The sequence below is a fragment of the Penicillium citrinum genome (genome assembly GCF_028827155.1).
Source record: "Penicillium citrinum strain IBT 23319 chromosome Unknown utg000009l:1.0-4274883.0:1.0-4276374.0, whole genome shotgun sequence".
NCBI lineage: Eukaryota > Fungi > Ascomycota > Eurotiomycetes > Eurotiales > Aspergillaceae > Penicillium > Penicillium citrinum.
The window spans coordinates 3926020-3942087 of NW_026622694.1; the positions used below are offsets into that span (position 1 = coordinate 3926020).

At 47.2% G+C, this 16068-nt stretch overlaps 5 protein-coding genes across 5 annotated transcripts; 2 read left to right on the top strand and 3 right to left on the bottom strand.

The window, feature by feature from the left end:
• Positions 1–404: 404 nt before the first annotated feature.
• Positions 405–1892, bottom strand: N7469_010947 (uncharacterized protein; the record flags this gene model as incomplete). Its single annotated transcript, XM_056649852.1, has 1 exon — positions 405–1892. The coding sequence occupies one exon, from the start codon at positions 1890–1892 to the stop codon at positions 405–407; it is 1488 nt and encodes a 495-aa protein (XP_056496983.1).
• Positions 1893–6944: 5052 nt separating this feature from the next.
• N7469_010948 (elongation of very long chain fatty acids protein) lies at positions 6945–8117 on the bottom strand (the record flags this gene model as incomplete). The annotated part of the gene is made up of 3 exons (XM_056649853.1): positions 6945–7291; positions 7350–7632; positions 7710–8117. The coding sequence occupies 3 exons, from the start codon at positions 8115–8117 to the stop codon at positions 6945–6947; spliced, it is 1038 nt and encodes a 345-aa protein (XP_056496984.1).
• Positions 8118–9886: 1769 nt separating this feature from the next.
• On the top strand, positions 9887–10761 carry N7469_010949 (cytochrome c oxidase subunit VI; the record flags this gene model as incomplete). The annotated part of the gene is made up of 4 exons (XM_056649854.1): positions 9887–10077; positions 10261–10306; positions 10451–10568; positions 10643–10761. The coding sequence occupies 4 exons, from the start codon at positions 9887–9889 to the stop codon at positions 10759–10761; spliced, it is 474 nt and encodes a 157-aa protein (XP_056496985.1).
• Positions 10762–11448: 687 nt separating this feature from the next.
• On the bottom strand, positions 11449–12848 carry N7469_010950 (glycosyltransferase family 15 protein; the record flags this gene model as incomplete). The annotated part of the gene is made up of 4 exons (XM_056649855.1): positions 11449–11605; positions 11675–12293; positions 12373–12666; positions 12707–12848. The coding sequence occupies 4 exons, from the start codon at positions 12846–12848 to the stop codon at positions 11449–11451; spliced, it is 1212 nt and encodes a 403-aa protein (XP_056496986.1).
• A 192-nt stretch (positions 12849–13040) lies between these two features.
• N7469_010951 (uncharacterized protein) lies at positions 13041–15744 on the top strand (the record flags this gene model as incomplete). The annotated part of the gene is made up of 2 exons (XM_056649856.1): positions 13041–13109; positions 13168–15744. The coding sequence occupies 2 exons, from the start codon at positions 13041–13043 to the stop codon at positions 15742–15744; spliced, it is 2646 nt and encodes an 881-aa protein (XP_056496987.1).
• Between the last annotated feature and the right edge of the window lie 324 nt (positions 15745–16068).

Consider the following 16068-nt stretch of genomic DNA (forward strand, 5'->3'; position numbering starts at 1 on the left):
TCCGGCAGAGAAGACTGACACGAACCCCTAATTCCACAAGACAAAGCCTGGGGTTTGCGGAAGCCCGAAACACTCTATCAGGAATACAACCCGAGACAGCATATCCCATAACAGTGGTAGACAAGTTAAAAGAAAAAAAAGGCCTAGCGCTCATTTTGAAGCCATAGATACCCATAAATAGATCAAAATAGAATATATTGAAAAGCCACTGCAAAAAGTCGTCCATTAAATAGAAAAACAGGAAAGCGAAAACAAAAAACCACCCATTCCGTATAAAAACCTCAATAAACAGAAAAGCAAGACCCGCTCCATAAAAAACATTACATAATTAATATACTTCGAACATTCAGTGAAGATGACCGTAGAATATTCGGGTAAACTGGAAGATAGGTAAGGATTAAGAATTAAGTCTTTGTGAAAGACCTTTTTCCAAACTTCAAGCCCATAAATCCTTTCCCAGTATAGGCGGAACTATTATGTCGACCATGACGGCGTTGACTTGGTTTACGCACGACGTGGGAATCATAAGGTGTTGCGGTGAAAGTGGACTGGTTTGATAATGCAGATGCTGATGCTGATGCTGACGTTGGTGCCAGTGTGGGGATAGGATCCATTTCTGAGCGGAGACTGCTCATTGAAATACTGGAGGACGCGGAGTGTTTCCGGGTCATACGGCGCATCATTGGTGAGCGTTGAGTTAGAATATTTGATACGCTGTGCTTTGAGGCATGGTAGCTGCGTTGAGATGTTGCGGGGGATGAGGCGATGGAGGCTGGACTACAGGTTCGTGTTAAAGAGGCCCCATCAGAGTAGTCTGCCAGATATCCTGGGCGAATATCATCTCGAGAAGGAGAGCCCGGCCGGGAGAAACTCGGCATGCTGCTGTTGCTGTTGCTGCGGGATGAAGCTTGTCGGCTGCTTTCTGCTGGACGACGTGGACGGGATGATGGTGGCGGGAAAGACTTTTCAGAGGCTGGAGTTCGTGGTCGTGGACGGTATATTGATTGAGGTCGTACATTTGGTGAAGGTGGAATATATGGCAGGAAGGGAATATCAGATACGCAGTCGATTGTGGCACCTGGGGTTGTTTCGTCTTCCAATAAAGGACTCATTGATGGTGTAGAGTTGATAGATTCACCTCGCTCGGATGATGCTCTGGACTCCAACTCTCGCGGAGATGGATAAGCGTCCATCAGACGGGGTACCTCAAGTGTGTTTTCTGTTCTCGGCATGAAAATGCGAGACTCACGATCACGAGGGTTTCCTCGGGTGCGAGAGTGGTTCAAACGTGGCTTTGGAGCCTTTGAGCGAGGACCCAGGGAGTTGATGAAGACCAATGTCGGGCGAGTTGGTGGCTCCATCATTGTCACTTTCTTGGCCGTCTGCACCTCAGCATGTTCCACCGAGAAGATCGATGATGGAGACTGGGATCGAGATCGAGATCTGTGCTCTGGTGGTGAAGTCGGTGCAACGTAGATAGATGGCTTCAGGAACAGACTTGACGCAAGAGCCGGTGTACTATCTGGTGAAGGAAGCTCCAAGACCATGTCGTCTTCGGGATCAAAAACGTAGGCATTGTCACCAAAGGTATCAGCATCGCTGCTACGCTTGAGCGTATCCATCGAGACTGGGCGTGAGCGTTTGGTTGTTGAGAGGGCTTCTGGGGCCAGTAGATGATCTTCTCGGTCTGAATCCGGATCCATATGCGAAGTCTCATCGGCACTGAGGTCAGAATCAATTGTGCCAGCACGCCGTGAGCCTACAAGTGATGGCACGAAGTCGTGACCTCCGGCATCAGACTCGGAAACATCTTCTTCATCGGACTCGTATCGCTTTTGGAGGCTCTGCCTGCTCAGACGGTGAAGCCCTAAAGAGGGTGTTGGCTCGTACATATTGCCAGCAATGAGATAGAATATCCTGACCAAACAAGCCCTAGTAACAATAAGTCGTACACCAGTGAGCAGTGAGCAGAAAGATGCAGAGAAAGAGTATAGAAATGTAGGGCACAGCAGATTCCGGAAGCCAGTCCGTCAGACAGTGAACACTAGCAGAATAGAAAGCAACGAGTAGGAAGTAATAAGAGATAACAAGTAGTAAGAGAAAAAGGAACAAATAATCAGGAGATGACCAGTCCCCGGGTTTAATATCAGGCACGGGCTATCAAAATGCAACGAAAATCCCGTCAACAGCACGACGCGGGCAGAGAAAGGACTTTAAGGATGGGTGGAACCAGGGTTAAATGTATGAACAGGGGAACCGCCCTCGATGCCATCCAGAGGAGCCTTGGAACCAATGGATAGAGAAGGGTTAAAGAAAAGGCGTGAAGAACTGAGTTCCACTCAAGGAATCCACCAGAGCGCCGGGGCCTTTTTTAGGAGCGCGCGCATTGAAATAAAAATAAATTAATGGTGATGACCAAAAGGGGACTACCGAAAAGAAAAGAAAAGAAAAGAAAAATAATATAATATCATAAATAAATTCAAATAAAAAAAAGTTAGCAGAAGAAGAAGAAGAAGAAGAAGAAAAGAGGAGACCATCCCTGTCCACGTGTAGAAAGACTGTCGTCCCTGGCTCATTGCTTTTTTTACCTTTTCACAGCGGGCCTATCTCCTGCCACTCCTATTTTGCACCTCCTGCAAGCTCCTGCATGGCTAAAGGATTACGCACAGTGATCAGGGATCATAAAAGTCATGATTAGCGGAGAGAGAGGGGAGAGGGGGAGGGCCAACCCCTCCAGCACCCTTGCATCAGAGTTCCCAAGCGGGATAGGATGGGAGTGAGTTTCACCCTCGACGACGCGCACCCTCTCGTGGCGCGAGGCTGGAGTAGACGAAACCTTCAATGGAGTATGGTGACGGTCGGGAAAAAATCAGATAGATCAACGTGAGCTGTCGTTGGTCATGGCCCATGCGCCTAACGCTGGGGCAGCACGTCCGAGTGGAGTCTGTGCAGCATGATTGGATTAAGTCTGTTGTTTACAGTCCTCCGTACGAAGTAGATTGAACTAGTTTAGCAAAAGTGTACTATGTAGATAGTACTCGTAGTCTTCTGTACGGGGTATACATGTACTCCAATATTACTCCATAGACCGAACAGGATTTTCCTTTACGTTTCAGACGGCTCAGGATTGTTGAGAAATAGGGACTATCACCCACTTTGTATATACTAGATTATCCTTGATCCACTTATGGAGAACGGGAATCGGAGAGTTGGGTGGGAACAAGAACAGGAACAGGAACAGGAACAGGAATAACGACTGACTGTAAATTGAAGCGCTGAGGTGGATCCCCCAATTCTCATCTCATCCAAAGATTGAGCATCAAGAAGATTGCCAAGTTAGCCGCCGTGCCAGTCCGGTGGGGCCGAGTTTAGCTCAAACACGCTACGACGAACTCCCTGGGGCCCTGAGACCCCGGGGATGCGCTCTAAAGTGGCACTAGACTCGCTTCGAAACACGCTTGCGAGGCTCGGGAAATATTTCGAGGTCCGTTTCCGATTATACTCGAGTAGAAGTACTATTCTGGTATAGAGTATAGTTCGAAGTATAGTATGGAGTAGGTACTAAGGTAGTAAGCAATTAAAATTCTATGGAGACATAGGATACAATAACCATAGTGAGCATTTACATCACCGGATGTAAACTACGTACAAGTTACCCGTTAAAGCTAGCAGTCCACTCGGGTGTATCCCTTTAACCCTAATGGACCACTGGCAGGGGTACAAAGTACGCGATGCAATGCAACCAGAGGGATGGGATGTTCTTCGGATGTTCACTATCACGGGGAAATCAGGGAATCAGGGAAATCATCTAGGATCAGTGCCTACATAGTACATAGTCCCCTAGGGCAGTGCAACGGAATGAAGGATAAGATCTCTGCAAAGGGCTCTAGTGTACAAGGATATCAATCATCCTTTCTCAGGAGTCCTCCTAGGTATGACCAGGTGCAAATACAGTCCCCCTCCATTCCCTTCATTTCCATACAGTATCCCCTGTGACTACATATGAATGTACATACAAATTGATCTGACTATGTACATAAGTCAACTGTGCATCATCAGGCCATTCCTCCATCAAGTCACTAGTGCACTTCAGCAATGATCAGCTCCTTGCATTGACCAACCCCCATCTGCTCGGCGAATTACCCTCCCCATACCGTCAGAGCTTCGCACCATCGTTTCGCATATTTATAGATCACATTTTTTTTTCATGTGTATTCAAACTAACTACTCACTAGTAGTTAGTACCTGCAGGTACTACATATTACTCCATCTTCCCAATCCAATAGATAATGCCGTGGCACCCACCATTGCAAACCATTTCCCCGTTGCAGCCGCCACTTCAGGCAAGGAACACCGGCACTAGCTCGCGTTTTTCAAGTAGCTTAACGCCCAAGCTCCTGAACAACTTGGCGTCTCCTCTCATGCTCGAAGAATGACGACAACTTGAGGCTTCGAGTATGGAGAATGGAGACGAAGCTCCATGGAAGTTACTAGCATGCGATGATTCTGTAAAGCGAATCCCCGGAGTACATCCGACAACGTACACCATAAGATCGATCTTTCAATGGATTCTCCCATGAGTACAGTTCCTCTGTATGTATGCAATAGAGGAACGCCAAAGACAGGATCATTTCGAAATTCGACCGGTCTATCAAAATAACTGGGTCAAGAGCAAGACCACGGCGAGGCGCCCACGCTATCCGCAACAGAACTGCTTGTCGCTCGTCCGTTTGCTTCTGTCTGTGCTCTCCGGGAAAAGAGTCAAATCTCAAAAAGGAATAAAATATTCAATGGTAAATCATGATTTTGGAGTATAAGCAAGGTGTCTGTCCAACCTCCCCAAGTGACAGCCGATGCATCAGATTCTGCTCTCCACATCTTGCTCTATTGAAAATCTCCCGGCCACGCTAGGTCCTCACTGGAGAACGGATCGACTGATCGACTCAATAGTGCACCGGTCGGATATCGGAGGCTGAAGAGAGAATATCATCATCGCCCCGTACCTACTATGTATGTCCACTGGCAGTTGATGATAATACGTCCCACCCTGCGCCGGCCGACTATGTCCCCAGTCTCCGAGGCTGGTGAGGCTGGTTTTAAATAATATCGTGCTGGGTCGACGAAAGATACTCCATCTTCTAGCATGGAATAGCTTCATGTCCAATTTCGTTTTTATCTTTATAGCGATCATCATTCCGTGACATGCCGGTGATATGCCGAGTGTCGACCTGTCACTTCGTGGCGTTTTTGGTCCCCCGTTGCACACGCTTCCTGCAGGGATCAGCAATTCGGCGCAGTTCCTGCAGTGAAAGGCCCGTGTAAAGCTGTAATATGTACATACATAGAAGTTTGCTCGAAAGCTTGGAAGGCTAAGGTTACCCCATCAACATAGATTGTTTTTTTGTTGATTCTTTGTCGATTGATACCAGAAACAATGCGATGGACAGAAGTCTCGTCTGATCCCTTTTCCTTCTTCGAATATCTCACACTCAGATCTCTCTACCATGATTATGATGCAGGAACGTACCTTGTGCAGGAGACTATCGGATGCCACCTGCAAAATGTACATATGGTGATCCCATGAAGATATGGGCTGGGGCAGAACGGGCAGTCCTTGCTTTTCCTGACCGACTCGACTACTCATGTATCTTTGCAGCTGGGCAGAGTATTACGGCTCCTCCTTTCATGTTGAGCACCTTGCCAGCTCATAGTAAATACAGACAAGATCGAAGCTCCGCAATCTATCGAATAACCAAGTGTCCCATATCCTACAGCGAGGCTGGCTGGGACGAAATCTGTCCGACATGGCTATCTTCCACTCATTGCGTATTCCATTCGATGCTCTCCCAGTATATGATTCTCGTGGCTGGTCTCTAGTTTACTCCCCACTGGCCCTGGAAAATTAAGTGCTTTCTTATTGGAAAAACCAATATGTCATTGAGTATAAGTGATTTGATCTTCGTTCATGTCGTGCGTAAGGAAATCTGGAAGGAGAGTTATCAAGCCTTCCAAGGTTGTCAGCATTAACGAATAGTTGCTATATGACATTTTCTGGAAACTATTCGTAAAGTTTTTGCTGTATTTACATGATATGTTGACCGGCTTTGTAGATATTCCTTGTATACTAGTCTGAGTTGTTGCTTGCAACTCCTTCGAGTGCAGGGCTTACCCAGGTCCAACCTTGGATGATTCAAGTTCATATAAAATTTCGAGGATCCAAAACTCCAAGCTGATAGTTGTTGAGTTCTAGCCAGTACCAACTGTAGGAGCTACTTGTATACCTCGGAATAATGTGGGTATCCCCAATATTGTAGTAGATGAATTTAGCCGAGTCGATTTAATAGTCCCCAAGACCTTTCTAGATAAATTATAACCACTCAAACTACTACTAGGGGTAATGAAGAAATGCTTGCATAAGTGATTACATTTAGCATGATATGTGAACTAGCATCTATAGTACCTTGCTAACAAAAAAAGGTAACGATGCAATGAAAAGTGTCCGCCACCAGCAGACTAGGGTGATAACGACAAACATGAACTGAAGAAGATCAAAGTATAAAATACAACCAGGCAGCCGTCCGACAGCATGCCTGGATGGAAGAAAAAAATGCCTTTGGGTCGGAAAACCCCCTTCATCCGACCACCTACCTTGACCATCATCCCTCAGAGCCCAGAACATGCCGCATAGACCACCAGACAGTTAAGTCCGGTCTCGTGAAAGGTCATTCATTAAAACAATATAGATTGAATCACCGAAGAGCCACCATGCCCTACCTTGCACTGGCTCAGTACTCGAAGCGCAATATATTCCAAGAATTTTTGTGTTCGAAATCTCTTATCGCGAGAGAACGACGCAAGACACCAAAATCAAATAATTGAGTTATCACACGTGTTTTTCGTACGCGCGATTGTTTAACTGAATTCGGCTTAGTTTGCTTAACCGCTTAAGCCTTGCGGGAGCGAGTGACGGGGCCATTGGAGCGACCAGTCGAGGCAGCGCCGTTGGAAGTCTTGGTGCTACCATTAGCCTTGGCAGCAGCAGCAGGAGAGGGGATCTCGAAGTTGCGCATGTCGATCAGGGACTTCTTGCCAGTGTTGCTGCGAGGACGGCCGACCTTGGCTTCCTTCTTATAGGTGGCGATGTAGAAGGAGATGAACAGGAGCAGGTAGGAGGTGATGATACCGATACCAGCGAAAGCAGCGAATTCCTCACCGGCGCACTGGCCCATGTTGGGGGCCCAAGGGAAGTAAGCAGAGGAGAAGTAAGTGTAAGAAGCGAAGTAGATAAAGCCTGTTGGGAACAATGTTAGTGTCTGCAGATAGAGATTGGCTATATTCGCGCAACTTACCCAGATCAATGACGAATTGCACAATCTGCAGCATAGTGATGTACTTCTTCCACCAAATACGGATACCGCGGGCACTCTGGAAGTAGTACCAGTACATAACGACGTGGACGAGCAGGTTGATGGTGATTGGAACCCATTGCACGGCAGTCAAACCAATCAGTTGAGTGTAGCAGAGGAGAGCGGTGGCACCATGGTGATAGGTGTGGAGGAAGGTCAGGGGTTTCTTCTTGAGAACCAGGAAAACGGTGTCCAGGAGCTCGACGTATTTATTCAGGTAGTTGAGCTATGGTAGAATTTTTGGATTAGCATGTGATTGAAAATCAATTGGAAATGTTCAATGGCACTTGATGTGATACATACGTAGTAGAGGATGATGAGGGGTTGAGTCCATCCACCGCGGTGATCGCAAATGGCGTAGAAGACACCGTTGCGCACAAGAGTGGGCAGGAGCTGCTCAACAAACAGAGCCAGCAAGATAGCACTGATAGCAGTCAAGAGGAAGTTGTGAATCATGAAGAGAGTGTTCAGCTTGAAAGCGGGCATCTTCTTCATGACCTCACGGCCACCGAAAATGACCACATAGTAGGTGACCAGGATAGTGGCGGTCTCCTTAAAGGTGGAGAAAGGAGTGACACCCTCAGTGAATTTGAACTCGCTGGCGGGGTATCCCATAACCATCTCATAGGCCTTATCAAAGAGAGGCCATAAGTGGACGCCGAAAGGACGGTCCAGGGTTGGGAGAGGAATGTTCTGCAAGAATTCGGCCATGGTGACGGATATATGTCGATAGTCCTGGATGAGGCGACGCGAAGACACAAGACCAAAAAAAGGGGAGAAAGAAAAGGAAAAAAACCCCCCCGGGGAGCAAGCGACTTCGAAGGACAAAGATCGCAGGCGGTCGCGACGAGGGCCAAAAGGAATGGAATTGGAGCGCGAGGATGAAGGAGGAGAAGAAGAGGATGACTTGAAGAAGGGCCCTTTTTTTCTTTTCGAACCGGCGCGTCCGTTGGGTTCGGCCTAAAAGGGACTAGCGCAGCATAAAAGGGGCAGCCGCAGCTTCCGAGGTACACCAAATTACAACTCGAATTCTATAGTTATTTAAATGATTAGTATGATTAGTGGTTATGATTATTATCATTTATTGTTCTTGTAGTTATTGACCCTTGCTATATCCATTCTGTGAAGAGATTCGATCTGAAATTGTGGTCAGTTCATTTGCCGGCCAATTCACATGCCGTTTTCAGCCAGGAACACCCACCCGCTTTTGGGTCCCAAGTAAACAACTCCACTACTTTGTACGGATATATCAAAATGGATCCTCCCCAACCAATTGGTTCAACCTTTGACCCCCATCCTAATAACTAACTAAATGATAGTACACCACTTGTATCAGGAAGCAGATGACCACTTCCAAAATCCACAGATTAATTTCCCCGAGATTGGGTTGCAGCTGAATACTACTACAGGGCAACGTATCATTCACAAGCTTATCCTTTTAAGGCCGAGGCTGTACTACTAATATCACTAGTAGTAAGGGATCACTAGTGCTGCGTTAGTATTCTAAGGCTCATAGGTTTATATCGGGACAATCCTGGAAACCTCCACACTCGGTAATTGCTTGTTGGCTACTGCTTCTATTAGAAGACAAGTTTAATAGAAGCAGTATCATTTAGTTATCCGGATGGGGGTCGAAGGTTGAACCAATTCTATATATGCCCTACTAGGGCATATATACTACGGCCTCAGAGGTAATGACTAGCACCTACTAGTTCCTGCTGTTACTACGAGAATTATTGAATGCAATCCATTATGATATTATTACTACCAGAATGTGTACCCATCTATTGCAGTAAGGTCATCTATCAGGCCTACTGAATATAACTTACGGTCTAGTAATAACACTGCCAGCGTATCGTCCTTGACTTGGACTCGGAGGTTCAATCTCGACTTGAAATCGGAATTGAGCATATCCAAGCTCTCGCAGAGACTATGTGAATCATTTCTCGGCCTCGAGACCTCTCGAAGCATCGGGACGCTTAATTCGATCGACCGTTGACCTACTAAATTGTGAAACTCTGTGTGGTGCCTTACATGGCGTCAGTAAGCAATCACACGCGAGATATATACCATCACCACTTGTCCCATTGGACAATCAGTAAACACCACCGGGACAAAACCCCAAGCTCTGTGGATATCATTGAGTTAGCTTGGATTGTTCATTGCTAATTCAATATCAATGAACTGCACTTCATAACATTGATATCTCCTACTCTGCTATCTATGTAAGTGGCACATCTGTCATGACACGCACTCGACGGCCACACCCGGTCCATCCAATCACAGAAAAGCGTTTGCGATCAACGGGCCACATCGGGTGATGACTAAGTTCAGAGCCCGATTGACGCCTCAGGTGTCGACACCACACCACCCGCAAAATCCAGCCGGCTACACGACACTTCGTTCTCCCTCCCCCCCCCCATCGACTCTCCCCTCACCACCTCTCCCCCATTGACTCTGGTCCCACAATCCTCTCCGATATGTCGTCCCTCTCTATCTTCCGTGTCGCGACCCGCGCCGTCCGCCCTGCCAGCTTCGTCCGAGCTCCGATTGTCCGCTCCCGGGTGCAGACCCCGGTGACTCTGGCCGCTACCCGCGCCCGTTTCTTCGGCATCACCCCTAAGCGCATGTCCGGCCACGAGGACGAGACATACGAGGAGTTCTCCGCTCGGTATGACAATCCCCGCGACTCAATGGCCCCAGTGGTATTCGGAATGAGAGGACGGGGTTCCCGGGTACCACCGCGCTTTGGAGATCGTCCTCTCCAGCTGCTGACTGGCAGACCGCATTGATACCTTCTGGAGCTTGAGTTCTTCATTGAGTCTCATATACTGACCATACGTCTCAATCGCAGTTTCGAGAAGGAATTCGATGGTGTGCAGGATGTCTTCGAGCTTCAGGTATGAATCATCATTTTGAACCTCCAAACCTCTGAGATGACGGGGTGTACAATGCGACATTTATGCTCAATTGTATACCCATTCTTAGCGGAGCATTTATCTTGATTTCAGGATCAAAAATTGAATACTAACTTCTTCACCCAGCGCAACCTGAACAACTGCTTCGCCTACGATCTCGTTCCCTCCGTTGAGGTCCTCACTGCCGCCCTGAAGGCCGCTCGTCGTGTCAACGACTTCCCCACTGCCGTCCGTGTTTTCGAGGGTACGCACAGATAATTTCCCTTGATGTCATCTATTGTCTTCAACCGCACAATTGCTAACAATCCCACGCAACAGGCATCAAGGCCAAGGTCGAGAACCAGGAGCAGTACAAGCAATACCTCGAGGCCCTTGAGAGCCTCCGTCAAGAGCTCGGTGTCGCTCTCCGGGAGGAGCTGTACCCCCAGGAGGAGTAAATTAGCGTTTCACAATTTGCGTTTTCCCTTCCATCATCACTTTGCTCTCACGAGATCTACCCATAAACCTACATGTCGCCCTTGGCTCAGCACATGACTCCCTTTGGCCGCGCCGAGCGGAGGGTAGGAGAGAAAGCTGTATACATACTTTAGAGATTTCCTGTGTTGTTAGTCTTGTCTGGAAAAAAGTCCAATCTTGCTACCATGATTGGTACTTAATCTACTTCTCTGTTCACAAATACTTATTGGCCGAAACGTTTCCTACATTTGAATCAGTTAAAACTCTGATGAAAGGATCAAAACTCTCGAATGGTGAGGCTACACATGAAATTCCCACTTAGGCTGATCTTGAAGTATGTTCAGAAAGATAATCTACGAGATTAACACGGATGCAAAGATAAAACTCCTTCAATTGACACAGTGCAATTAATATAAGTACAAAGAACACGAAGACCGAATCCACGACCGAATGTCATGATCAGGAACGTAATTTGGTTAGAAAGTTGAGAAAAATGAACTAGAAATAAAGATGAGTGAAAAAAAAAGGACGACAGTCATCAATCAATAGGTATGTTGTCCGCTCTAAACGCCAGGTACCAAACCACCAAGTTGGAAGAAAGTATATTCATTGGATAAGCAAGGTGATGCAAAGTGTCGTCAAATGACAGATATGTCATGGTCTATCACTCAGTGTGTTCCGACATACTTGAAGTAAGTAGGTCGGCAATCCTCCTTCTGGAGCCAGTCCGCGCCAGCGTAGGACTTGCCCGGAGTACAGCCAGAGCACTTGGGGGAGTTAGGACAATTGTAATAGGGAATGTGATTGTAGCCAATATCTCGGAACCTAGAAACGACGAATGTATGGTTAGCGGAGTGGGTCAGACATGACGGACATGGGGGGGTTGAAACACACCAGTGCACATTGGCGGCATCTGCGAACAAACCGACGCCCAGGGAGTGAACGGGCGCGTCGCCCCAGCGCTCATAGAAGAAACCTCCAGCACGATCCAGGTACTGGAAGTAGTTGTCGTACTTCTCGCCCCGGAAGAAGTCCAGGTCTCCAATCTCGAAGTTAGACCAGAAATGGCAGGTCGAATATCCGTTGGCGATCTTGTTATGCTCAGGACGGACCACATCATCCGTAATCCAATCCATCATGTTGTTCTCATTCAAATAGCTCGGGTTCGCGGCAAGGAACTTCTTGGTTTCGGGCCAGAGGGTCTTGATGGTCTGGGGCGCATCATACAGGTTGATAGTAAATCCGTAGGTCTTGTTGTTATCCTCCATATAACGGAACACATCGTAATCGACACTGCAGAAGAATTGAACTTTCGGCTCAATGCGCCAATAGTAGCGATAGTTTTCGAGGGCGGGGTGCTTGTAGAACATGCCGCTATTCCAACGGCACATCTGGTGGTAGGAGATCTTATCGGCATATTGGATGTTTTCCTCCAGGAGAATCTGAGCAGACTCCTTGAATAGCGCATCGTCAATCCACTTGGGAACGTCCCAGTGTTCCTTTGGTACCAATTCTGTGAAGCCCATACGTCAGCAGTCGTGTTTTTCGTGTTGAAATAGAGACTAGGTCAAAATAGCTCGAGATGACCGTACCATATTGACATTTGGCACTGGTCATTGCCTGCGTCTTTTGTTTGAACTCTTCGGTGAAAGGTTTGTCATTGAAGAAGATATAGGGATAGTTGAACTTGTTGTTCCAGGTGCGTTCGAGGTCACGCATTGTGCTCAGTATGTCGTTCAGCTCCTCGTTGCGGACGAGTGTGATAAGGGCGGCATTGGTACGGGCGGAATTTTCACTATCGGGGGAGTAGTCGTGATCCTCTGCTCTCCACAAATTCCCAGCAGGTTCGCCGGTAGCTGATCGTACGATTTGGTCAGTCTCTTTTCCTATAAGGCGATGATGATCTATGGGATAGTGGCAACACACGATCTAGAAGAGGGTCCCGGGTCATGCCATGGGTAAGTTTGGAGGTAGTATTCTGGGGTTCATTGTTTAATTGAAAGACCAGAAAGAGAGTTAATAGGATGCATGCCGCACCCAGCATGCGAATCGGTCGTGCGATCGCCATGATTGCTGATGATGTGAAAGGGGGGAGACTCTCCGGAAGATCCAAACTGAATACTTTCGCCGCGAGTCTCGACCTACACCATACCCATTTGGGACTAGCGCCCGCATCCCAGTTGGTATCAACTTGACGAAGGTCAACTTCACTCATCAACTCTGACAACTTTACCTCTTGAATAGTTGGAAATTTACTAAGATGGTATTCGCCATAGGCGAGCTGACCGACCAGCTAGTCGCAACAGTCGCCAAATTGCCATCTGATAAGGTACGTGCCTGCACTTGATAGTCTCAACGGGTCATTCATCTGCTGATAACCTATATAGGACTCGCCGCGCGTCCAGAATCTCCGTCGACGCGTGGAACGGGCTCTCCGCCCTGGACCACATGGAAGAGTGGACCAATTCGCAGTCGCACGGCAGCTAGAGGGCTTGCAAGAGAAATTCGAGGTCGTTGATCGACCAGAACTGGCTGACGCCCTTCGCGCCAGTCTCGCTGAATTAAAGGGCTATTCTGATGCGTGGCACCCGGAGATCCTAAGTTTGCTATTAAATCTATCAGACCGCCCAGCACATCTTTCCAAGATCGAGGACTTGCCAAAACGTACATCTGCGCCCTCTCAAGATGATTTACCTTTATCTTGGTCCAAGATAGATGCAAACTCCCAGGATGCTGCTGCCTTCAACGACGAAAACATCTGGGAAGAAGTTGACTTTGCAGGCGAATACTCGGATGATGATTTTTCGTCAATAGTTAGCGGTGCTTCCACTCCTCGAGATCTGCCAAATTTGGACGCTGGCCTGGAACCTGATTATATTATCCCGGATAATGTCTTTATGCCGGAACACGGCGCAAACCTTCTTATTTCCACAGAGAAAGCTCAATTCTGGCGACCAAAGAACAAGGTCCCTGCACCTGAAGTGAAGGTCCCTGCTGTCCAGATTATCACGGAATTACAGTTGGCACGAGAGATCATATTCATGCTTCAGGGTCTGCCCACCTCGATCTTTTGGCGTCTTGATGGAGAGGTCGTGATGGATCGTAGCTATGCCTTGGGACACACATCAAACCAATCTATTTCATCGTTGATACAGTCATTCATGGACATTGGCACTCATCTAGATGCTTTGCGATTCTTTACTAAATCCACACAGAAAATCCCTTATATGCAGACATTTTGCCGGGGCATAGAAGAGCGTTTGTTTGAGTTCGATTCAAACCTCTCCCACAGTCAAGTGCAATACCTCTCTGCTGGATCTACAGTCAGCTTATTGCAACTACTTGACGACGTTCGCCAATACTCACGCCATCTACTGTTGCTGTCTGACATGTTATCCAAACTGGACAAGGGCTCAGATACCCAACCTATGCAGTGTCTTGACCTACTATACGACTTGAACTGTATGCGAGAAGCCCTAGGTGACGAGAGCGTGTCAATATCAGACTTATTCTTCGCCTGTTTCAGGACCTATGCTACTACCATAAAACGTTGGATGGAGGCTGGACATCTTGATCCTCAAGACGAGACTTTCTTTGTGCGAAGAAACCCTGAAAACCGCGATCTTAAAACAATATGGCACAATTGGTATAGCTTGGATGACGAGACCAGACCTCAGAATGTCCCCAATTTTCTTGAAGCCGGCATTCGAAAAGTCTTTATTGCAGGCAAGAGCATGGTGTTTTTGCGCCATCTCAATGCACTTCCAGACGTATCTGAGTCTCCACGAGACTTAGGATTACTGTTTGACGACACCACTTCTCACAACTCTTCGTTATCACTCCCCTTCTCTTCTCTGGTGGAATTTGCTTTCGATCGTCTCGTGGATGCTAGCCATTTTACCAGCGCCGGTATATTGCGGAGGGAGCTTGATGAACAATGTGGTTTGTGGAATTCTCTCGATGCCTTTCAGTACGTCTATCTGGGCCGGGATTTGAGCATCCTTGGCACGATAGATGCCAAAATATTCGAGCTCATAGACCGCGGCCGCTCTTGGGACGACAAATTTCTTCTGACAGAAGCCGCGAGATCGGCATTCAGTGTCTTGCCTAATATCGACTCATCCAGACTTATGGTGCGGTCATCCGGATCGTCATTCAACGAGCATCAGACTCCTCAACGAAGTGTCCGACTATTGGAATCAATTTCTATCGACTACGCTCTTCCCTGGCCAGTCGCAAATATCATAACTCAAGATACTATCGTGTCTTACCAGCGCATATCAACATTTCTCCTTCAAATACGACGCTCAAAGTATGCTATCGTCAGACAACGTGTGCGAGAGACTCGCAATTCTCGAGAAGATGGCAGATATGATAAGCTTATCCAGGCCCTCCATCATAATTTCTTGTGGTTTCTTGACTCCATTTATTCGCATTTGACGTACTACGTCATTGCTATATCAAATCAACACTTCCGCCACGAACTCGCCAATGCTGAAGATGTTGATGCTATGATCGCAGTCCACAAATCCTACGTCTCCTCTCTTGAAGAACAATGCCTGCTCACGGAGAACCTTTCCCCAATCCACGAAGCCATTACCAACCTACTGGATCTATCAATACACTTCGCAGATCTGCAGACTGTCCACGCAGCCGAAGATGCCTTGACGGGCCAAGGGGATGCTACTAAACTCAAAGCACTGCGCCGGAAACGAGCGGCTGATAATGATTCCGATTCCGACTCAGACGAAGAACTTGAGGATTTCGATCATGAACAAATGCTCACGATATCTTTTCGTGACTCTTCTTATGATCAGCAAATGCAGAACGTGAAACAGCAGTATGACTATCTAGCCGGTTTCGTTGCCAATGGATTGAAGAGTGTTGCTCGTGCGGATGGAATGCCGAGCTGGAATGTTCTGACAGATAGGCTAGAGTGGCAGAAAGGCTGGCTCAAATCATGATTTTTAATGGAATCTAATGAATGAATGATTGATTGCTAATGATTGCATTTGCTTTAGCGTTATGGATTTCGACGCCCAATTGGCCTTTTTCACACCTGATTTCCTCGTAATCCTTGATCATGTAGTGTTGGTATTACAATGAAAGTAATAGAAAGTGTAGAAGACCCGTAAGTCAGATAGTTCAAAGACTTCTCTTGACTTCTAAGATTTGTACCTCGATAAACGCAAAGTTGCATTAAGCATAGTTACCACATGCCAGCCTTGGCGAGTAGTCCCTAATTCCTCGCAATGAAATCTGGGCCATATCGCAGCTAGATTGTAAGC